The sequence below is a fragment of the Pelophylax lessonae genome (assembly GCF_965119305.1).
Source record: "Pelophylax lessonae genome assembly, chromosome: 1".
NCBI classification, from domain to species: Eukaryota; Metazoa; Chordata; class Amphibia; order Anura; family Ranidae; genus Pelophylax; species Pelophylax lessonae.
Genome location: NC_138768.1, coordinates 496852835 through 496877180, shown reverse-complemented (window position 1 = coordinate 496877180; position 24346 = coordinate 496852835). Strand labels below are relative to the sequence as shown.

The following is a 24346-nucleotide window of genomic DNA, read 5'->3' as shown; positions in this document are numbered from 1 at the left end:
AGAAAAGGAAGAGAAAGCAAAGGTCAGGAAGGATAGGAAAGAACAGTGTGGAGAAACAGACAGAGAGGGGGGAACAGATAGGATAAGGGAGGCCTGGAGGGGGGGTATGGACCCTAGCGAAAGACTGAAGCTTTGCTTTAAACAGTCTTAAAAGTGATTGTAAAATTATTATTTTTTTTTTTTTTTAAATGTACTTCCCTGCTTTGTTAGTTTTGCACAGAGCAGCCCCAATCCTCTTCTTTCTCAGTTGGCACTACTAGCTGCTCCTCATCTGTGTGCCACCGTAGGAAGCAGTTTCCTATGGTGGCATAGGTGTGGGCCTTATCCTGGGCTGTGTCTATAGACATAGCCCAGTAAGAGGAGAGCCCAAAAGCAGCATCGCTGAGCATTCAGGTTTAAAAAAAACTTTAGACCTTACAACCACTTTAAGCTGACATTTTGATCAGTTCCAAAACGTCCTGTATGTTTGTCGTTGATTCTGTTCAGATTTGCTTTTTTTTTTTTTTTTTTTTTTTTTTTTTTTTTTTTTTTTGGGAAATTGCCTGTTTCATGTGGTATTGACTTTTGAACTGTACAGAAAGTGATGGGTTAGATTTTCAACAGGACCACAGACAACAATAAAGAAGAAAATCTTTAGAATATGGGAAGGCTAGGTACTCCAAGCTTGGTGCTTGACGATGTTGTGTTATTTTGGCAGTAGTTTGTACACATAAGGCAAATGTAACAATTTCTCTTTCGCTCATTGATGGACACAGCTCCATATCTTCTGGGTTATGCTGCTCTCTATAGGAGTAGAACTAGGTGTGGAAACAAAGCTTGACTATGCCCCCAGGGCAGTCCTAAGGGGTATACTTACCACTTCCTGCTATAGGACTTCATCAATTTTGAGGCCGGTGTCTTCCAGACCTTAATGGAATGGGTGAAGTGCTTACGCCAGGATGTGGAAGGGGGTCAACATCCTGCTAGGCTGGCGGATCAGTTGATACAGGGGCTGCTACAGTACATCTGTGATGCCTCCTTGGATGCGGTCTCTTTGGCTGGCAGAGTGTCTGACTGCGGTTATCCTCCGCCGCATGATTTTGGTTCAAGTACTGATTGGCTGACCAGGCTTACAAAAAGGTGCTGTCTGATCTACCTTTTGCAGGAGAGCGTTTTGTTTGGTGCTGCTATGGAAGAGATAATTAAAGGTCATGGGAGGTAAGGGTACTCTGCTTCCACAGGTTGCCAAGAGCAAAGAGCCTCGTCATAAACGTGGTCCTTTGTTCTCTGCTCACAAACTCCACTTTCTTCCTGTGGGCAAGGGACAAAAGTCCACCTGTCACTTTGCGGGTGATTCCAAGAGGCCCTGGGCGGGTAAGTTAAAAGCAGGTTCCACTAGTTTCGCAAACAAGCCCTCTGCCTGAAGGGGAGCCCTCACCCATATCTGGGGTGGGGGGGGCTTTCTTGCTTTTTTCCAAAACCGTGGACCTCTCACATTCAAGACAAATGGATCCACGAGTTGATTCGGCCTGGTTACAAGATAGTTTCGGTCCTTGCCTCTGGCAAGGTTCTTTCCTTCTAAATTGCACCTGTCCCTGGATCGACTGCAGGGCCTTTACGGGGTGGTGCAGGATCTGCTATCACAGGGAGTAATTGCCCCGGGTCCAGAGTTGGAAAGTTTTTAAGGATTTTTTTTTCAAATCTCTTCACTGTTCCCAGGATGCAAGTCAAGGTCTGTCCAATCTTGGGTCTCAAGGCCCTGAATCGCTTTGTGCGGGTTGAGAAATTTCGGATGGAGTCCATTCGCCTGTTTGTGGCATCCCTTCATCAAGGGGATTTTCTTGTTTTTCGATATCAAGGACGCTCACCTTCATATCCCAATATATGTAAGGGCATCAGCGTTTTTTCTTTTTTGTCATTGGAGAGGAACCTTATCAATTTGTGGCGTTACCCTTTGGTCTCGCCTCAGCTCCTCAGGCGTTAACAAAGGTGTTGGCCCCGGTGTTAGCCTTGCTCAGGCAGAGGGGCATCGCGGTACTGGGGTACCTGGACGGTCTCCTTCTGCGAGCAGAGTCTCCATCTGTCCTAAAGGATGATCTGGACAAGAGTTCGACTGACGCTGAATTTTCAGAAACAGGCTTTGATTCCATCCATCAACCTGGACTACTTGGGCCTGACTTTGGATTCAGCCTCAGCCAGTGTGTATCTTCCGTAGGTGAAACTACTCATGTTACAGCATGCATTTTGGCTCCTGTTGTCCAACCATCGGTTGTCTCTCAGGACTTCAATACAATTGCTGGGTTTGATGGTCTCCACCTTCGAGGCTGTTGCGTTTTTGCGCAGTTTCATACCAGGCCGCTGCAAAGGGAAATTCTTGCCACAGAATCCTCAATCTCTGGACAATCTAATCCTGTTGAGCTGGGGTGTGAGGGGATCCTTACTTTACTGGACAGTGGTTACCACGGACGCCAGCCTGTCTGGGTGGGGAGTGGTTTTCAGCATGTATTCGGCTGAAGGGGTTTGGACTCTGGAGGAGTCCGGTGTGCCGATCAATATCCTGGAGAGTCAGGCGATCAGAATTTGCCTGTCCCTGTGGACGGATCGTCTGCAGGGGTGTCCAGTAAGAATTCAGTCGGACAGTGCCATGGCTGTGTGGGCACCAAAAGTGCCAGAGAAGTATCCAGTATTCGAAGGTGGGCAGAACAGTATGTTCCAGCCCTCTCTGCTGTGCACGTTCCGGGGGTGGAAGGCGGGCAACCTCAGTTGGCAGGCCCTGAGTCCGGGCAAATGGTCTCTTCATCTGAAAGAGTTTCAAAAACTGTCTCCCCGATTGGGGGACTCTGGATGTGGGCCGGTTGGCCTCTCTTCTCAACTGGTAGGTTGAGGTTTGTGGCAAGATCTTGGCATCCTTTGGCCGATGCCGCCGTTACTCTGGTGGCCCCTTGAGGTCAGTATCTTTTGATTTATGCTTTTCCTCCACTACAGCTTCTGCTGAGGGTTCTGCACAGAATCAAGGCAGAAGGGATTCCAGTCATTCTGGTGGCTCCAAACGGGCCTCAACGGACTTTGTATGCAGGGCTTGTGAGGCTGGTAGCCGAGGGGTGATTCTCCAGTTCTTTTCGGTGTCCCATCTGCTGGAGTTTCTACAATAAGGTGTAGATAATCGTTTGGCTATGGGCACCCTCAAGAGCCAGATTTCTGCATTGGCAATTTTTTTTTTTTTTTTTTGCAACTGCTGTTGGCTGCAAATTCTTTGGTTCACACTCTCATCCAGGGGGGTTTGCCACTTGGCTCCTCTGGTAAGGTCTCTGGTACCTCCATTGGATCTCAATTTGGTACTGTCGGTCTTTCAATGACCGCCTTGGAAAATATTCGTGAACTTCCTCTGCTTGTTCTGTCATGGGAGGTAGCCTTTTCTTTTCTTTTTTTTTTTTTTTTTTTTTCTCCTTTTTTTTTTTTTTTGGGGACTATTACTTCTGCACGCAGGGTGTCTGAACTGGCTGCCTTGTCCTTTCAGTCACCTTACCTGGTGGTTCACAGGGACAAAGTGTTGCTATGTCCCTGTCAGTCGTTCCTAAGGTTGTCTTAGGTTTTCATTTGAATGAAGACATTGTGTTGCCTTCCTTGTGCCCTAAGCCGACCAATCCTAAATGACTAACTTTGCATTCTTTGGATGGGGTTCGGGCAGAAGGGTGTACCTGGCGGCAACTGAGTCGATTCGAAAAACTGATTCTTTTTGTCCTTTTTTTCGGATGGATGTCGCAGCGTCTGCTGCGACCATTTTTAGATGGATCAGGCAGACGGTGGTGCAGGTCTATTTCATTAAGGGTCAGGCTCCTCCTTTCCCGGTTTAGGCACTTTCTATATGGGCGCTTAGTGCCTCCTGGGCCGTCCGTCATGTGTTAGTGGTTCAGGTGTGCAAGGCGGTCACATGGTTGTCTCTGCATACATTCCCCAAGTTTTACAAGGTGGATGTACTCGCATCTGCGGCTGCTGCGTTTGGCTGCAAAGTTTTGCAGGCTGCTGTTGCAGAGGTTCCTGCCTCTTAAGGGTATATTCTTGTTGGTGAGCTCCAGTTGTTTCTGGTTTACTTGGTTGGCTTTGTTTAGCCCTATATGGGAATTATGTGCATTGCTGTGTTTTTCCCACGCCTTATGTTGACACTGCTTTGGGCCGTCCCAAGTCAAAGATATGGAGCTGTGTCCGTCAACGAACAAAAGCGGAAACTGGATTTTTAGCTTATGGTAAAATGCTTTTCTCTGACGGTCGCAGCACCCACAACTGCTTGTTACATTCTGAAGGCCTATAGCAGGAAGTGGGAAAGTATACCCCCTAGGACTGCCCTAGGGGCATAGTCCAATTTGTTTCAGCCTAGTCCTGCTCCTATGGAGAGCAGCATAACCCAAGGGTCAAAGAAGTTATGGAGCGGTATCCGTCAATGAACATCGGAGAAAAGAATTTTGCGGTAAGACAAAAATCTGTGTTTTAGGGATAAATTCAAGTTCCTATTACTGCTCCATATTGCATGAGTTTTGGGTCCATATTTTAGATTTATACTAAATTTTTAATCTTGCTTTTTCTGCAGTTATTTGGGTTGGAGAATTGTGAAGAAAGCAAGAATTGCTTACTTTAGGAAACCATTATGGGTTTAGAAGTGTTTTTTTTTTCTCCATTTTTCTCCATTCAACGTTTTTGGTGATGAAACCTCAAAAGATTTAAAAAAAAAAATGCAGTGTCTGTAAAAGCTGGCTGGTTTGTAAAATGAGAGGGAACCTGTACTGGGCAAATTAGTTTGCCATTGCTGACCGAAAAAGTTTGTTACCTGTCCATGGCTTCAGAATTTTGAGATGAACCTGGAAAATGTATACAGATCAGTAATGTTAGAACTCCTGATCTGCATATCTGTTCCGAGTCATTGACTTGCAAGGTTTTTAAGTCACACTGCCATTAGGATGGCATTATAACTAGTATTTTCAGAAGGTAAGGAAAGCAATGGCAGCCCCTGTACTTGCGGACTACAGCTTTCCCTTGACATTAACACTTCTTTATTTATTGTTTTCTTTCTATACACACTTTTTTGTTTTTCTTCTTGTGCAGAGTTACTCTGTGGGCTTGTACCTGGTAAGGCAAAGAACCTCATCTGAACTCTTACAGAGACTGAAAACTATTGGAGTGAAGCATCCGGAGCTGTGCAAAACCCTCGGTGAGATTATAGTGGGAAGAGGTTATATACACTTTTATCATTCTCAATTTTGCCACCAAATCATGTACCTGGTACGTTATTTTGACTTTCAGCTGGAATCGGCTTTGATCGGGTCCCCCTATGGTAACCCAGAAACTATTACCTCCCATCCAGTTTATGGGCATGTTAACTGCACTTTTTTTTTTTTTTTTTTAGATCAAAAGTAATGATGATTTTGGCTTTTTTTAAATGCTTTTAAGTGCAAAAGAGGGATTTGGAGTTTTTATAGACCTCCAGATCCCTTCATGAAGAGCCTATTGCTGTCACAAAGATGTTTTACATTCCTTGTGACAGCAATAAAGGGAATAAATAAAAAAAAAGGCAACCGTGTAAAAATAGAATAATAAAAAAAAAAATGTAACGTGCCCTCGTGCTTGTGTGCAAGGTTAACACGTGCGTCGGTCCTGCATGCATGAAAAAAAAAGCGATCGTTCCACATGTGAGGTATCCGTGTGAACGTTGGATTATGGGCAGTAATTATAGATCTAGACCTCCTCTGACCAATGGGGGTGCCTCAAACAGATGTTAGTGGTGCCGAAGCGTTTTAAGAGGCGCTATCCATTCGCGGACGCTGTAGCCACAAAATGGACCGTTCCTCCAAAGGTGGACCATCCCGTCTCCAGACTGAACAAATCTACTGTGGTCCTGGTGGAGGAGTATCCTGTCTTTAAAGACCATGTGGATAGAGGGATCGAGTCTGTCCCGCCACTTACATGTGGTAGCGGGCTCAAAACTTAAACCGATCTTGATTACTCTGGTGTCCCAGACCATAACGGAATGGGTAAAGTTACTAAAAAGTGATCTGGAAACAGAACCTCTCTCTCCGGGCCTGGCAGAGCTAACGGACCAAATGGTCCAAACCCTACTTTTTATATGTGATGCATCGCTAGATGCGGCCCCTCTCGTAGCCAGAGTATCCACTGTAGAAGTAGCCATTAGAAGCATGGTGCCGCTAAAAAGCTGGCCTGCGCATCAGGCTTCAAAAAAGGCTCTATCGGAGCTCCCCTTTACGGGGGACCGTTTGTTTGGATCCTTTTGGATTAACTGACCAACGGGCTTACAGGTGGGAAGAGTACTCTTCTTCCTCAACACCCTAAGGGCAAGTCACCACGTAATAGACGGGGGCCTTTTTTTACTGCCCACATGTGTTCCTTTCATGCCACCGGCACGCAGGGGAAAGGAGCTAAGCCATTTAGGTCTTGGGGTTCCAGGAAGACATGGTCCGGTAAGCCGAGATCAGGCCCCCCCAGATCTGCAGACCAATCCCCGTCTGCATTAAGGGACGCCCTCACCCGTATCTGAGGTGGGGGGAGATACCTTTGTTTCTTTCCGGGAACCTGTGGACTGCCTTGATTAAGGACAAATGGGTCCACAAACTGATCCGATTGAGTTGCAAGATCAAATTCAGAACCCGACTATCGGACAGATTTTTCCCATCCAATCTCCACCTATCTCCAGATTGTTTGGGGGACCTACGAAGGGCGGAACAGGACCTTCTGTCACAAGGTATGTACTGGCTCCCTCCCAGGAACGCTTTCAAGGGTTTTAATCAAACTTGATTACTGTTCCCAAAAAAGAGGGAAAAGTGCATCCAATTCTGGACCTCAATGTTCTGAATCGCTTTGTGTGGGTTCAGAGGTTTCAAATGGGAGTCCTTTCGCACAGTAGTGACGCCCCTACACCAAGGGGACTTTTTGGCCTCAATAGACTTCAAGGACGCATATCTGCACATCCCTATTTACTCTGGACATCAGCGTTTCTTTTGATTCGCTATAGGAGAAGAGCATTCTCCATTTGTGGCGTTACCCTTTGCTCTTGCCTTCGCCCCCAGGGTTTTTCGCAAAAGTGTTGGCTCCGGTATTTGCTTAACTGCGACAGTGAGGTCAAAGAGTACTTGGACGATCTTAATTTAAGAGCGGATTTCCACTCAGTTCTGGTGGGGCGATCTGCTATCACTGTCCGGAGAGTCCGGTTGGACTATCAATTTCAAAGTCTCCTCTGGTCCCAACCTCCAAGTTGGTTTATCTGGGCCTGACTTTGGACTCCGGTTCAGCAAGGGTGTTTCTTCCCCCAGATAAGCTGCAAAAGTTGCAGAGGGCGATTCGTTTGCTGTTATCCAGCAACCCATCCTCTCTGCCGACTTGCATGCGAGCCCTAGGTCTGATGGGGTCTACCATAGAGGCGATTCCATTTACTCAGTTAAACACACGACCTTTGCTAAGGGAAATTCTTGTGTGGAACAAAGATCAAATTCCTTGGGAAATATGATTCGGTTGAGTCACAGCACAAGGAGTGGTCTTCTGTGGTGGCTTCGCTTGTTGGCCTTATGCCAGGGCAAGTCCTTCCTCGCATTTTATTGGACCGTGGTAACTACGGATGCCAGCCTGTCCAGCTGGCGAGGAGTACTCGGGAAGCTGTGTCTAGGGGTCCTGGACCCTGGAGGAATCCAGACTACCGATCAATATGCTGGAACTCAGAGCAATAAAGCTTTGCCTGAGTCACTGGACAAATCGTCTGCATAGTTGTCCAGTTTGGATTCAATCGGACAATGCCACGGCCGTGGCTTATGTCAATCATCAAGGTTGGCACCAAGGGTGTCTTAGCGGGCCAGGGTGCTTGCCGAGATCCTGAAATGGGTAGAAAATTTTTATTCCAGCCCTCTCCACCGTGCATATCCCAGGAGTGCAAAACTGGCAGGCGGGTTACCTGTGTTGTCAGGTGTTGGATCAGGGGGAATGGTCTCTGCACCCAGAGGTGTTTCACCTCCTTTGTGTGCGGTGGGGGACACCTGACGTCGACCTCTTAGCTTCTTGACTCAACAAGAAGGTACAGAGGTTTGTAGCCAGTTCTTGGGATCCTCTGGCCGAAGCCAGACACACTGGTGGCTCTTTCGGGTCAGTATCGTCTGATCTATGCGTTCCCTCCACTGAAACTCCTGCTGAGGCTTCTGCGCAGAATAGAGGTGGAAGGGATTCCGGTCGTTCTGGTGGCCCCAGACTGGCCTCGCTAGTCTTGGTACGCGGATGTGGTAAGGTTGGTCGCGGAAGATCGAAGGTCTCAAGGGCCAATCTTCCATCCTGCTTTACAGTCGCTGGATTTAACGGCGTGGCTGTTGAAAGCCTGGTATTGAAGAATAGGGGTCTTTCTGACAGGGATTCCTACACTGTTGAAGGCTAGAAAATCTCCCTCCAGAAAGATCTATCATCGTCCGTGGAAATCGTATATCTCATGGTGTGAATCGCTGAAGGTGCATCCACGCTCCTTTTTTGGTGGCTAGGATTTTGGCTTTTCTCCAAAGGGGTTAAGCAGTGGTTGGCCTTGGGTACCATTTTTAAAGGCCAAGTGTCGGCTTGGGCTGTGTTTTTCCAACGCCCTTTAGCTACGCATGCTTTGATTCACACTTTTAGTCAAGGGGTTCGCCATATGGCTCTTCCTCTGTGGGATCTTAACCTGGTACTGTTTGTTCTTCAACATCCCTTTTGAGAACATTAAGGAGATTCCTCTGCTTACACTGTCACAGAAGGTAGCCTTTTTAGTGGCGATTACCTCTGCTCGCAGAGTATCTGAATTGGCGGCACCATCCTGCGGTTCACCTTATCTGGTGGTCCACAGAGATAAGGTGGTACTTCGACCTAATCAGTTGTTTCTTCCTAAGGTGGTTTCTGATTTCCATTTGAATGAAGACATTGTGCTGCCTTCACTCTGTCTTAAGCCCAAGCATCCCAAGGAAATTGCCTTGCATTCTTTGGATGTGGTTCGGGCAATTGGGGTTTTCCTGGCGGCTACTGAATCTTTCAGGAAATCAGACTTTTCCATATGGAAGGACTTCGAAAGGGATTGGCTGCGTCTGCTACGACCATATCCAGATGGATCAGGCAGACGGTGGTACGGGCTTATTCACTGAATGGTCAGGTTCCACCTTTCCCTGTGAAGGTGCATTCTGCTAGGGCTCCGAGTGCTTCTTGGGCTTTTTGCCATCAGGCAACAGTAATGCAAGTTTGCAAGGCGGCAACTTTGTAGAATTTTCGTGAATGTATGTGTGCACAGACTACCAAGTAGATGCATGGCGTCCTCGGATGCTTATTTTGGCCGCAAAGTTTTCCAGGCTGCTGTTTAAAAGGGAAAATTCTCTTTGAGGGTGTATGTGTTTCTAAGTGAGCTCCAGTTGTTCCTGGTTGAGCTCCATGTTCACTGGTTTGCTAAGTTTAGCTTTTGGGGATTTGTTTTTTTCTGCGTTGTTTTCCCACCCCTCATGCAAATACTGCTTTGAGACATCCCAATGATTAAGAATACGGAGCTGCGTCTGTCAATGAACGATAAAGAACTGGATTTTTGACTTACCGTAAAAAAAAATTTCTCTGAAGTTCTTTGACAGACGCAGCACCCGCCCCTCTATTTCTGAGTGAGATGGGGTTTTTTTTCTTCTAAACACTGCTTTCAACAAAACTGAATCCTATAGCAGAGTGAGTGGGTGTATGCCTGCAGGGACTGCCACATAGGCGTGGTAAAGATTTTTCCTGCCTAGTGTCCTACTCCTGTAGGGGGTAGCAGAACCCAATGGTTAAGAAGAATATGGAGTTGCGTCAATGAACGTCAGAAAAGGATTTTACGGAAAGTCAAAAATCCAGTTTCTCTTACGTCCTCTGACAGATGCAGCCACTTCATAGTTTTCTCTCAAATGGGTAATGCGTCCCCTACAGTAGTAGGCTAGGCAGTGAAATTCATAGGAAAACTTATCACTAGACACACCTTTTAGGGGCTGTCCCTTCAGACATTTCCCCAGACACATCGTGCTTTCTAATCAGTTTCTTGCTGCCTAGCTTGGGAGTAGGACTTAGGTTCCCTGCTGGGACTCCGGTCTCATTTTTTCTTTTTTTTGAGAAATTTATTTTATTTTTTCTTTACTCACTATCGCTTAGCTAGTGTCAGTGGGATCCTCCTGGTGAACTAGAAGCGACAGCTGGGGTTTCGCACTGGATGATCTAGATCCTTTATGGTCTCCCAGCCTGGCCAACGAACGTGCGCAGGTTGTGGTCCCCCAGGCCTCGCCACAACGGATGGGGACGAGCCAGCGAACTGATGTTTTCGCCGGGAAGCATCAACCTGGAACGCCTTGAGTTGCAGTGTACCCCTTTTACGCCAACTCAGGGTGGGAGGCGAGCTGTATCGGAGCGGAGCCTGAAGGTCCATGATGTGGTGAGTGATGCTACACCCCCTGTGTCCCTGGGACAGTTATCTGTGGGGGTGATGTGGGCCCACTCCTGGGAATGTCAAAGCTGCGCTCTGTGTTGTTCCCCTGGCCTGCTGGGATAGGTCCTGCCCTCCCTGCTCCAGCTGGGGGTGCCATAGCGCCGTCTTAACGCCTTGGGGGAGGGTGTATGACTAGTACCTTGTCCTGGGGGGGGGGGGGGGGGGTTCCCTGTGGTGGATTCCCGTGGTAGCCTTGTTCCCTGGGCTCCTGATAGCTAGCGCCGTTTTCGGCCGCCATTTTAGGTGTGGGCAGCCAGGCTACATCAGTGTAAGGGCAGCAGCAATTTTCTGGCCTTGCTGGGTGTTTGGTGCTGTTTTTGGGCGCCATCTTGGATGCGGGCAGGCCACGCTGTATGGGCGGCAGCCATTTTCCCTGTGCTTCCCTAGACTTTATTATGGCACCATGTTTTTGTGGCTCAGAGGGACTTCAGCCTCTTGTGATGTTTTTGGTCACTTCCTCCCAGTCATTTTCACTTTCTGCGGACAGCGTAGAGAGTGGTGGCTTATCGATTTCTCTGTTACAGTAAAGTGGGTCTTTAGTCCTTTTTGGGCACTATCCAGACACATTTGGCTTCTGTCAGTTTATCTGCTAGCTAAAGGGGGTTTAGCGGTGCGGACTGCAATCGCGGATTTAAAGGGCCAGTGTGCCTTTTTTTTGTAACATTGCCAATAGGGAGTCCCAGAATGAAAATTTCCCCACTGATCTTGTTTGTGCATCTGGGTTGCCTTCCCTAGCTTCTGTTGGCAGCCATAGGAAATTTGGCTTTCAAAGTAGATCTTGTCATGTCGCAAGTTGCTGTTCAAAAAAGGCAGATGCCCTCTGTCTTATTCAGAGCCTGATGTGGTTGCCACGGACACTGCCCTCCCTGAGGGATCCCTGGCCTCACTCAGATGGCGAGTAGGGTGAGACCTCCTCCGCTGCAGCGCGGGAACGTGCTCTGGTTGAAGTACTAGTTCGCTCAGTCATGGAGACTTTGCACATTGATGATGAGCCCACAGAAAGGCGGGTTGTCTTTGGCTCCCGCAAAGCCCAGAAGTCGGGCCAGGTTTTCCCCTGCCCCGAGGAGTTTCACGAAATCGTGAACGAACAATGACGGTACTTTAAGCACGTGCTGGCAGTGCCCAAGCGTTTCCAGCACGGTTATCCCTTTGCAAACTCAGTTTCCAATCGCTGGACAGTGTCACCTACGGTGAATCGCACTGTTACCCGGTTGAACAAGTCCACTGGTAGTGCCAGTGGAAGACTCCCCGGTGTTTAAGGACCCGGTGGACAGGCGCAGGGAATTGCTCGCTCCTTAAGCCTGTTCGCCTCCGTGCTGGTTTCTCAGGCGGTTGTGGACTGTATTAAGGTGCTTAAAAGCAATTTGCTGGCTGAGTCGGTTCCTCCAACACTCATTGAGCTCATGGACCAGATGACCCAGGCTGTGGCCTATCCTGTGATGTGGCCCTGGACGAGGCTCCCTGGTCACTAGAGTACCTGCGGTGGGGATTGCCTTTTGCCGCATGGTGTGGCTGAAGAGCTGGTCTGCTTCTAAAAAGGCCGTTACTGATGACTGGTGAGAGTCGCAGGGGTTGCATCCTCACTCCTTTTCGGTAGCGAGGGTCTTGGCTTTCTTGCGGCAAGGTGTGGACAAACGTTTAGCGTTGGGCACCATCAAAGGTCAGGTGTGAGGCCTTAGCTGTTTACTTCCAGCGTACCTTGGTGACTAATTCCCTGATTCGCACCTTTATTCAAGGGGTGCGTCATCTGGCTCCTCTAAGGAGATCCCCCTTGCCTCCGTGGGTACTGAATTTGGTTTTGTCCGCTTTGCAACGACCTCCCGTTGAGGATGTCAGTGTAGTCTCTGCCCGGGTTGTCCCAGAATGTGTCTATTCTGATGGCTATCACCTCTACTCAGTGTGTCTGAATTTGCGGCTCTGTCCTGCTGGCCCGACTTATCTGGTCGTTCATAGGGATACGGTTGTTCTGCGACCCGACCCAACCAATGCTTTCTCCCTGAGGTTGTGTCTGCCTTCCGCCTCAGTGAGAATATAGTTTTTTGCCTTCGCTTTGTGCGAAGCCCAAGCATCCCAAGGCATTTGCTTTGCATTCGCTTGATGTGGTCCGGGCGATCAGGGTTTATCTGTCGGCCGCAGAATCTTTGCGGCTGTCTGATTCCCTGTTTGTCCTTCCGGAGGGACCTTTTGTAAGGGTTCGACTGCGTCTGCTGCAACCATTTCCACATGGTTTAAGACAGTCTATTGATTAGGCCATTTCACTTGAGGGTTAGGTTCCTCCTTTCCCTGTGAGGGCACATTCTACTGGGGCTATGGGTGACTCTACAAGATTACTTTGATAGCATCCTCGGATGCTTCCTTTGGCCGCAAAGTTTTGCAGGCTGCTGTTTGCTGAAGAGAATTGTGATTTTCTTCATTTTTTTTTTTTTTTTAACCAAAAATTTGTAGCAGAAACAAATTGGCCTAAAATGTAAAACTTTGTTAATTTTTTTTTTGGGAATGTTATATAGCAGGAAGTGTGGAATGTTGCCCCCCCCCCCCCCAAATTGTCGCTCTTTTGTTTATAACGCAAAAAAACAAATTGCACAGGTGATCAAATGCCACCAAAAGAAGCTATATTTGTGGGAGAAAAAAAACGTAAATGTTGTTTGGGTACAGCGTCACAGGACCGTGCAATTGTCCATTAAAATAATGCAGTCCTGAATCACAAAATAGGGCCTGGTCATTAGGGGGCAAATCCCCCCGTCTTTAAGTGGTTATTTTGTGTGTGTTTGGGGATTCTAACTTAATTGTCGAGCAAAAATAAGGATTTTCACATGTATACAAAGTGTCAGAAAATGCCTAGTCTTCAAGTGGTAAATGCTTTTTACCTTCACATGAAAGTAGAAAATCTGCATTAAAGAATATTAATATTAATGCAATAGAAGAGCGTGGAGCCCCTAAGTTTGAAGCTGGTTGGCACTGCTGCCATCTTTGAGGTAACATTAATATGTCGGGCCCGCCCGCAGGAACACTAAGCTCATCGACCTGCGGAGAGGCAGGAGACTTGAAGCTGGTGACCCAATAAAGATACCAGGAGCCTTTCATGGGCAGTGCCTGCACAAAGTAATGTACTGGGGCCATTACTGGGAAGATGGTGACATGCCACATATTGGGTGTGTTTTTTTTTTTTATGTGTGTGTGTGTGACCCAATGGTCAAGAAGATAAGGAGCTGTCTGTCAATGAACATCAGAGAAATGATTTTAGGGTAAATCAAAAATCCCATTTCTTACGCCCTCTGACGGTCGCCGCCCGATGGTATTAGCCTTCACTAATGGGTAATGGCGCACTCTGCAGGAGCAGGCTAGGTAGATAATTATCAGGTTAATACAAAAAAGTTTGTCCCTCAGCACGCCACTAGGGGGCCATCCCTCAGCCATTACCAGAATCCAATCTGATATTACCTCCGTTTTAAGCTGCCTAGCTCAGGAGCTGGTTAGGTGTTATGAACTGGGACTTTGTCTGTTTTCTTTGTTTTTTTTCTGAATTAATGTGTTTTTCTTTGCACAATAGATTTTATTTTCTCTTACGATCACTAGTTAGTCAGGGGTTCCTTTCCTGGAGGACTACAAGTGACTGCAGAGCTGGGCCTCGGACTGGGTATCATAGATCCTTATGGAGTCCCAACCTGCCAATGAGCGTCTCAGGTTACTGGTACGCCCAGGCTTCGCAACGACAGTGCCCCTCCATATGGGGATGAGCCGGCGGAGCTGCGCTTCGCAGAGGATGTCTCAACCCGGATCGCCCGCGTTTTGCATGCTTCTCTCCATGGCTGACAGCACCCCCACTTAGGGTGGGAGGTCTCCCGTTTTTGAGCGGTGCCCGCTGCTGGACTGGTGAGTACAGAACCCCCTTGTCCCTGGGGACGTTTGGGGGGGTTGTGGGCCCACTCTTGGGGGATAGCCGAGCTGCTGGTCTCTGTAGGATCTCCCTTCTGGCTGGGTTGTGTTTTTTTTTTTCCCTCCCCTCCCTGCCTCCGCTGGGGGCGATGCATGGGTATGCTGTGGGGGTCTTCCTGGGGTCCCTGCTTATAGCCAGAAATGTGTTTGGTGCATTTATTTTGCACCAGTTTGGAGCGGCCGCCTCTTTAGTGGTTTGCAGATTTTAAGCTCTGTGTAAAGACAGCAGCCGTGTGAGAATTCTGCTCTGGATCCCGGTCGAGCGCCATCTTGGATGTGGGCAACATGCCTACTCAGGGCAAGCACCATTTTCCCTGTGACTTTTGTCATTGACTTTCAATAGGCACCTTTTCTCTGGGCTCGAGGGCTGGCTAGATTTGAGGTCACTTCCTCTTTTTTTTTTTTCCCCCCCCATTTTTATCCTGTGTAACTCTTTCAGTTGTTGCAGATTTGGGGGGGGGGGGGGGGCGACGATTTAAAGGGCCAGCGTCCCCTTTTTCATTTAGGGCAAAAAATGGTCTCCCGTGATAATCCCTGCAGAACTGGTGGGGACTTCGGGTACACCTGAATCCTCTCCCCTGGCACCCATATCTGCTGCTCTGGCGACTTTGGCGTCCCAGGTGAATCTGCTGATGTTGGCACGCTCCTCCTTTAAAAAGCGGCCTGTGCCCTACCAGTCCTGTGACTCTGACCCCGAATTGGTTGCCATGGACAATGGTCCCCCTTAAGGGGTCCTGGTCCTCCACGTTGAGGGAGAGGAGGAGGGGAAATCTTCCTCCTCGGTAGCGCGGGAACGTGCCACGATGGATGCTCTCATGGGCGTCCTAACAGAAATTTTCTATCTTAGCGATGCACCAGCTCAGTCAAGTGAGCGGTCTGTTTTGCTTGGGTTCTGCAGCCCCCAGGCAGTCGGGTCAAGTTTTTTTCCTGCCCGGTGGATTTTCACGAGATCGTGAATGGCCATTAGTGGCGCATTTAGCGCATGTTGGTGGGGCCTAGGCGTTTTTCCACCTGCTCTCCGTTTTTTTTAGAGGCGGTAGACGAACGTTGGTCGGTGTCCCCAAGCAGGGGAATCACACTGTGTCTAGGCTGAATAAGTCCACCTTGATGCCGGTAAGGGATTCCCGGTATTCAGGGATCCGGCTGATAGGCGCGTGGCAGCGCTTCCCTGTTAAAACCTGTGTTTTGCCTCAGTGATGGCCTCTCAGGCGCTTATGACATGGTGCAAGGGGCTTTACAGCAGGATCAGCTCATCCACACTGCGATGTTCCTGGGCAACGCGACCTTGGACGTGGTTCCGTTGGTCGCCTGGTTGTCGGCGGTGGGGATTGCGATCCACTGCATTACATGGTTAGGTTAAAGTGCTGGTCGGTTGACCTTGCGTCCTTAAATGACGGCGTCTGAGGTCCCCTATGAGGGGGATCGTCTTTTTGGGGTAACTCTAGCTGAGTTGATAAGGGGCTCACGGGAGGTAAGGGTACTCGCCTGCCCAGGTCACCAAGGGAGAGCCTCCCCGCACGCGTAGAGGGCCCTCATTCAAGACTCCACATAATTGCCTTCATGCCTTTTGGGACGCAGGAGAAGGGTATTCCCTTCTGACTTCCCAGTGGCCCCGAGGAGCCATGGTCGGGTAAGCTAAGCGCCAGTCAGTCTGGTTCGGCGGCCCAGTCCATCTCTCCCTAAGGAGAAGTTCTCCCCGTTGTCAGGGTGGGGGGACGTCTGCATTCTTTTCAGGAACCCTGGTTGTCCGGCATTCAGGACAGGTGGGTTCACGAACCAATTTGTTCAGAGCACAGGATCAATTTGATCTCTCCCCACAGACAGGTTCCTCCTGTCCATTCTTTAGCTGTCCCCTGATCGTCTCAGAGATCTCATGGGGGCTGTGCACGGTTTGCTTGCACAAGGAGTCATTGTACCCGTTCTTTTTCGGAAAAAGTTTTCGCGGTTTTGACTCTTCACGGTGCCCAGGAAAGACACGGTGTGTTCGGTTTTTGGACTGGTAGTCCCTGAACCGCTTTGTGCGGGACGTTCAGGATGGGATCCATCCGGTCGGTGATGGCCTCGTTGAGGCCTGGGGAATTACTGCATCCATTGCCTTGCAGGATGCGTATCTCCGCATCCCTATTTTTGAGGGTCATCGGAGCTGCTTTCGCTTCGCGGTGGCTGGGGAGCATTACCAGTTCGTGGCGTTGCCTTTCGGTTTCTCTTTGGCTCCCAGGGTTTTCACCAAGGTTTTGGCTACTTTATAGCTTTGCTGCGTTTTTTGGGGCATTGCAGTCCTCTGTTGCCTGGACGACCCTCTTGCAAGGTCCAACTCATGTGTGACCTTGGCAAAAGATCTGGCTGTGAAGGTCTAGACCAGTGATGGCGAACCTTGGCACCCCAGATGTTTTGGAACTACATTTCCCATGATGCTCATGCACTCTGCAGTGTAGTGGAGCATCATGGGAAATGTAGTTCCAAAACATCTGGGGTGCCAAGGTTTGCCATAACTGGTTTAGACACTTCAGGAGTTTGGGTGGGCCGTCAATTTCAGAAGTCGGCACTGACTCCCTCTACTCGTTTCCAGTACCTAGACGGTCCTGGACTTTGCTCAATCTCGGGTCTTCCTTCCTGACGACAAAATTCGGGACTTTGCGGGAGGAGATCGGAGCTCACAGAAATGACGATCTCTCCTCTTTTGCGGACCTGCATGCGGGTTCTGGAACGGCTGGTCTTGGCCTTCGATGCAGTTCCGTTTGCTCAATTTCACACCAGGTCTTTGCAAGTGGAGATCCTGGACAGGTGGGACAGGACACCTCAGTCCTTGGAAAGGAGTATTTCCTTGAGTCATCCCGGTCGGATCTCCTGTGGTGGCGCTGGCCGTTGTCCTTGACACAGGGTGGGTCCTTCAGACCTCTATTATGGACAGTTGTCACCACGGATGCCAGCCTGTCGGACTGGGGAGAAGTTCCGGACAAGTTTTGCGCCCAGGGGACGTGGTCGGCAGGGGAGACTTTGCTACCGATCAACGTCTTGGAGCTCCAAGCGATCAAGCTTTGTCTGTTCCGGTGGTCACCTCAGCTTCAGGGGTGTCTGGTGCGGGTACAGATGGACAATGACACGGCTGCGGCTTATATCAATCACCAAGGGGGCACGTGGAGTGCCCGGGCGGCCACGGAAATGGCCGAGATTCTGTCCTGGGCCGGATCGCAGGTACCTGCGTTCTCGGCCGTTCTCATTCCGAGTGTGGAACTCTGGCAGGCGGACTAGGGCACCCCGGGCGTGGATTTGTTTGCATCCCGTCTCCACAAAGTGGTGGTAAGGTTCGTGGCCAGGGCTCACGATCCTCTGGCAGACGTCGCGGAGGTGTTGGTGGTGCCTTGACACCGCTGTCGGCTATTTATGCCTTTCCTCCGATTCCACTGTTATCCAGGTTCCTCCGCAGGTTGGCGTCGGAACGGATGTCAGTCATTCTGGTGGTCGTCCAAACTCGATGGCGGCTTCCGCTGTGAGACGATCGATCTCAAGGACCGATCTTCCATTCTGCTTTACAGTTGCTGGCTTTGTCGGCATGGCTGTTAAAAACCAGGTCCTGAGGGATAGAGGTATTCCTCAGGCGGTCATCCTTACCTTGTAAGAGGCTCGCAAAGCCACTTCAAGGAAGTTTTTTTCGCTGCACCTGGGAAGCGTATATCGCTTGGTGCGAAGTTCATGGTTTTCACCCTCGTTCCTTCTCGGTGGCGAAGGTCTTGACCTTACTGCAGAAGCGCGTGGATCAGCATCTGGTGCTGTGTAAGGCCAAGGGTCAGTTGTCGGCCTTGGCCGTCTTGTTTCAACGACCTTTGGCGTCGCTTTCTTTGGTCCGCTCCTTTATTCAAGAGGTGCGGCATTTGGCTCACCCCGAGGGGAGCTCTCTTGCTTCCATGGGACCTGAATTTGTTTGTTGTCAGTGTTACAATAAACCTCTCTTTGAGATCATCAGGGAGATGTCTGTCTGTATTGTCACGAAAAGTTGCTTTTCTGGTGGCCATCACGTCGGCTCGCAGAGTGTCTGAATTGGCAGCCTTGTCCTGCCGTTCGCCTTATCTGGTACTTCATAGAGATAAGGGGGTTCTGCGACCGAGTCAATCTATTTTTTTTTTTTTTTTTCCTAAGGTGGTTTTCTTCATTCCACCTCAATGAGGATATTGCGTTGCCTTCGCTGGGTACACAACCCAAGCATCCTAAGGAGTTTGCCTTGCATTCTCTGGATGGGGTCCGGGCGGTCAAGGTCTACCTGTCTGCCACGGAGTCAATTCGGCAGTCTGATTCTCGGTTTGTTCTTCCTGAGGGACCTCGGAAGGGATTGGCCGCCTTTGCGGCAACCATTTCTAAGTGGATCAGACAGACGATTGTTCGGGCCTATTCCATCATGGGTCAAGTTCCTCCTTTCCAGTTAAAGGCTCTTTCTACTCGAGCCGTTAGTGCCTCTTGGACGTTTCGCCATAAGGCGTCTGTGGCTCAGGTGTGCAAGGCGGCGACCTGGTCGTCCGTGCACATTTTCACTAAATTTTTACAAACTTGACATTTTGGCATCTTCGGATGCTTCCTTTGGCCACAAACTTTTGAGTGCGGCAGTCGTTTGAGGGGACATTATTTTTCTGTCCCTCCTTATGGGGTGTTGGTTCTGGGTTTGGTTCCAATTTTTTCCTGTGGGCTCAGGTTGTTACTGGCCCGGTTTTTGCGTTACCTTCTAAATTGGTTGCGTTTCTTTCCCGCCCCTCATACCTGCACTGCTTTGGGACGTCCCATTAGTGAAGGCTAATACCATCGGGCGGCGACTGTCAGAGAACCTAAGAGAAAATAGAATTTTTGTAAGAACTTAAGGTAAAATTCTTTTCTCTGAGTCCTCTGACATTCGCTGGCCCCATCCCTCTGGTTTTTTGGATCTGGGGGTTGTTGCCTTCCGGTACTGCTTGCTACAAACTGAGGTAATATCAGATGGGATTCTGGTAATGGCTGAGGGATGGCCCCCTTGTGGTGTGCTGAGGTACAAAAAAGTTTTTTTTTTTTTGTATTAACCTGATCAATTATCTGCCTAGCCGGCTCCTGCAGAGTGCGCCATTACCCATAGTGGGCGGCAACTGTCAGGACTCAGAAAATAATTTTACGGTAAGTTATTACAAAAATTCAGTTTTTTCCAATTTATTTGTTAGAAAAGCACAAAATTGAAGAAAAAAGCCTTGCTACTGCGCCTGCAAAGCCTTAAATTCACTGGCTTCACAGAGCTTGTGGTTGCCATTTTTTTTTCTTACTTTTGGCTCACACACGTGCAAAAAATGAAATATGCTGATCTAGTTAAGGCCCTTTTTTTTTCCTTGGCAGGCCCCACCTTGCAACTTTGTGATGGCTTCCAAGGCAATCTGTCAAACCTTCGCAGTCTGAACTAAACGCATGGTCTGAGGCACTGGATCCATCTTAACCACTTAAGCCCCGGAAGATTTTACCCCCTTCCTGACCAGGGCCTATTTTGCGATTCGGCACTGCGTGACTGTAATGGACAATTGCGTGGTCGTACAACGCTGTACCCAAATAAAATTGACTTCCTTTTTTCCCCACAATCAGAGCTTTCTTTTGGTGGTATTTGATCACCCTTGCTAATTTTTTTTTTTTTTTTTTTTTTTTTTTTTTTTTAATCATGCGCTAAAAAAAAACTTTTTTGCAAAAATAATATTTTTCAAATTTTTATATATGAAATCCGTGTAAAAGCTGTGTGGCTTGGCAGATACTCTTTGCTAGATTTCCAGGATAAGTCTTCATTGTGCCCATTGGCTCAAATGCTGGTCACTGAAAGTCCTATGCAAGATAAACAGTATCTCACAAAAGTGAGTAAACCCCTCACATTTTTGTAAATATTTTATCTTTTCATGTGATAACACTCAAGAAATTACTTTACTACAATGTAAAGTAGGGAGTGTACAGCTTGTATAACGGTGTACATTTGCTGTCCCCTCAAAAAAACTTGAGACACATCCATTCAGGTTCTGACCGCTTGCAAGAAAAGTGAGTACACCTCTAAGTAAAAATGTCAAAATTGGGCCCAATTAGCCATTTTCCCTCCCCTGTGTCATGTGACTCCTTATGGGGAGCAGGTGTGTTAAATTTGGTGTTATTGCTCTTACTCTTACTGGCCACTGAAAGTTCAACATGACACATCATGGCTAAGAACTCTGAGGATCTGAAAAAAAGAATTGTTGCTCTACATAAAGATGACCTAAGCTAAAAGAAGATTGCCAAGACCCTGAAACTGAGCTGCAGCATTGTGGCCAAGACCATACTGCGGTTTAGCAGGACAGATTCCACTCAGACCAGGCCTCGCCATGGTCAACCAAAGGAGTTGAGTGCGCATGCTCAGCCTCATATTCAGAGGTTGTCTTTGGGAAATAGAAATTTGAGGGCTGCCAGCATTCCTACAGAGTTTGAAGGGGTGGGCGGGGGGGGGGTGTGTCTTCCTGTGAGTGCTCAGACCATATGCTGCACACTGTATCAAATTGGTCTGCATGGCTGTCTTCCCAGAAGGAAGCCTCTTCTAAATATGGTGCACAAGAATGCCCGTAAAGTTTGCTAAAGACAAGCAGACTTAGGACATGGATTACTGGAACCATGTCCTGTGGTCTGAAGAGACCAAGATAAACTTATTTGGTTCAGATGGTGTCAAGTATGTGTGGTGGCAACCAGGTGAGGAGTACAAAGACAAGTGTGTCTTGCCTACAGTCAAGCATGATGGTGGGAGTGTTATGGGGCTGCATGAGTGCTGCCGGCACTAGGGAGCTACAGTCCATGAATGCCAACATGTACTGTGACCTACTGAAGCAGAGCATGATCCCCTCCCTTTGGAGACTGGGCGACAGGGCAGTATTGCAACATAATGACCCCGAACACCTCCAAGATCACCACTGCTTTGCTAAAGAAGCTGAAGGTAAAGGTGATGGACTGGCCAAGCATTTCTCCAGACCTAAACCCTATTGAGCATCTGTGGGGCATCCTTAAACGGAGGAGCGCAAGGTGTCCTAACATCCACCAGCCCTGTGACGTTGTCATGGAGGAGTGGAAGAGGACCACAGTAACAACCTGTGAAGTTCTGGTGAACTCCATGCCCAAGAGGGTTAAGGCAGTGCTGGAAAATAATGGTGGCCAAACAAAACATGTGCCCAATTTTGACATTACTTAGGGGTGTACTCACTTGCCAGCGGTTTAGACAATAATGGCTGTGTTGAGTTATTTTGAGGGGACATCAAATTGACACTGTTAAAAAAGCTGTACACACTACTTTACAGTGTAGTAAAGTGTCATTTCTTCACTGTTGTCACATGAAAAGATATAATAAAATATATTTACAAAAATTTGAGCGGTACTCATTTTTTGTGGGATACTGTACCTTAAGCAGCTACCCTTTCGTGGGAGGATGTCTGTTTGGTCCCTCCTTGAACCAGTACATTAAAGTGATTCTAAAGGTAAAAACTTTTTCTTGCCGCCTCTTCCCTGCTTTTAAGGTAAAAAAAAACCTTCTGTTAGGATCCCCTACAGCCCCACTTTATACTTACCTCAGCCCAATCTCTATCCAGCGTTATGCCTGAAAGCTGCAGCTCATTCTGCACAGGACAGAGAGGCTGCAGCGTGAGTCATTGGCTCCTGCTGTTGTTTTTAATCCTGTGATGAGGGAGCATGGGAGCCATACTATCAGTGGACCTGGTGCTCGTGGGAGTGCCTCCATAAGAAGTTGCTTCCTTTTTGTGGGTACTCTTCGAAGAGACGGGAACCCTGGTGGGGAAGGATCAAACCATTGCACAGAGCATACAAGTATGGCAGTAAAAGCTTTAGAATCACTTAAACCCTTTCGTTGCTTGGTCCGTACGGACTTGATGGGGGTTTTACACAGTCCTGGAGCACGGGATACATCCAGGGTCCTTTTAGCCCCCCCCGGATGTTTCATTCGAGAACCGGTCACCAAATCATCACAGGGTGACTTTGTCTCCTACGTGATAAAAAAACGTTAATTAGAGATGTTAATCAAATTGTAAAAAAGGAAAAAATTTAAACCCAAGCACATAACACCCCCCCCCCCCCCCCAGGAAAAAAATGTACAGGCCCCCACTTGTATGAACTTAAATGCTTGCTTTGGGGGCACCTATGCATGAAAATGTTGATCGTGATGCGCATGTTGCATATCGCCTTCTACACCAGAGGGAGTGCAATATTTCTGAAGTTTATCGCCTTTTCACGGGCACACGATGATTATACTTTTACATGTTGGGTATTTTATATACTCAGCACAACCTCCTTTTGTTCTTTAAAACAAAGTAAGTACAAACCTTGTCATACAGATATTGGATAGGCACGGGTCTGAACTAGGTCATGGGCTAGCTCATCACAAGCAAATTACACACAATGGAAACCAAACCATTTCTAAAAAAATACCTCAAACTTGAGTGCTTTTAGTGGCAGCAAAAAATTAAGTTGCTTCCAATTGCTTGAGAGAAACAGTTGAAAAAGTAGGTGCAAACTGTTTACGATCTTGGGGGTCTTATGGCCATGGCTTATCGATATCGACCAATATTCTCATACTTTTATAACATTTTTTTTATTTTTATCACTTGACAGGTACTCTTGTGGAGGGATCTGGGGATCTAAAAGACCCCAAACCCCTCCTCTGCACTCAAACATTCAAAATGCCAAGTTTGGCTGTTTTTGAATGCTGTAAATTTTTTTTTTAAATCTGGCGCAGAGTACCCGGACGTGATGTCATGACATCACTTCCGGGTTTTTACATGGAAACTTGCCGTGCAGGCTGGTTGCCCGGGTCTCCCGATAAGGGAGACCCGGGTGAGCCGCGACAGGGCACACACACACACACACACACACACACACACACACACACACACACACACACACACACACACACGCCCCCTCCCGCTCCTTGTAATGACAACCGAGCGGCTTCTCAGCCGCATCGGTTATTACAAGACGGCCGACCGTCGGCTATGGACGCCGGCATCAGGGGTGATGCCTCTAGCTGCAGGGATTACTCCGGTACAAGCACTTTCCCGAAATCGATATCGGCAGTATCGGTCACCTTGGTGGCCGATTCCGATATATCGGGGAAAGTGCAGATCGGCCCTCAATATATCGGCTTTGCCGATAATTGGCCGATCACTACGGGAAATAACACTGGTAGAAGCAATAGGCTGATCATCTACATTCAGAGTGGTGCTCACCGCTTAAACAAGAGCCAAAATTGTCTCAACTATTAAGTAATAGCAGTAAACTGACTTTTTAGGGGCAAGCTCCCCAGTCAAGGGTTTGAGTGACCTAGAATAAGTCTCTGGCTAATAGTTCTGAAGCTAAGGTTGCAAGCAAGTGCCCCTGCAATTAAATTGTGTAATTTTGGGGTCCTAAAGTCCTGCAGTACAGTGGTTAATGCTTCTGCCACTAGAGTAGAGCTAAAGATAAATGCTGGGTTATTACTTACTATAACATACTATTGGTATCACATGTGTACAAAGAGTGTTTACCAGCAACAGGTGTGTGTGGTATCGCCCATACCATATCTGAGGTATAGAAATCAAATCTAAAAATATATTTATTTTTTCCAATTCTGTGCTATAATCCAGTGCATTTACAACTTTATGTACACCTTTTTATATGATGAAAATACTTAAAATGTGTGAAAATATATATAAATATTTAAAGTGACAACTGTAAAGTGCATAAACTTAAAAAAAAAAAGCACAAATCCATGACTATATGACAAACCATATCATATACAAATAAAAATATAAAGTGATAAGTGCTATATTAAGTACTCCACAAATCTTCAAGAGTATGTGTCAAAATGTAAACCGTATCGTATGCAGAAAAAGTCCTCTAAAAATAAGGTGACAAGTGCTCTTCAAAGTGCTCCAAGTGAAATCTGTGACA

General features: G+C 47.9%; 1 protein-coding gene across 1 annotated transcript in view; it reads left to right on the top strand.

Moving 5' to 3' along the window:
• Positions 1-24346, top strand: part of PIAS4 (protein inhibitor of activated STAT 4) — a 192701-nt gene that overhangs the window by 76431 nt on the left and 91924 nt on the right. The window contains exon 7 of the mRNA XM_082270879.1: positions 5077-5182. Coding sequence (XP_082127005.1) covers positions 5077-5182 — 106 coding nt within the window. The remainder of the gene's footprint in view (positions 1-5076; positions 5183-24346) is intronic.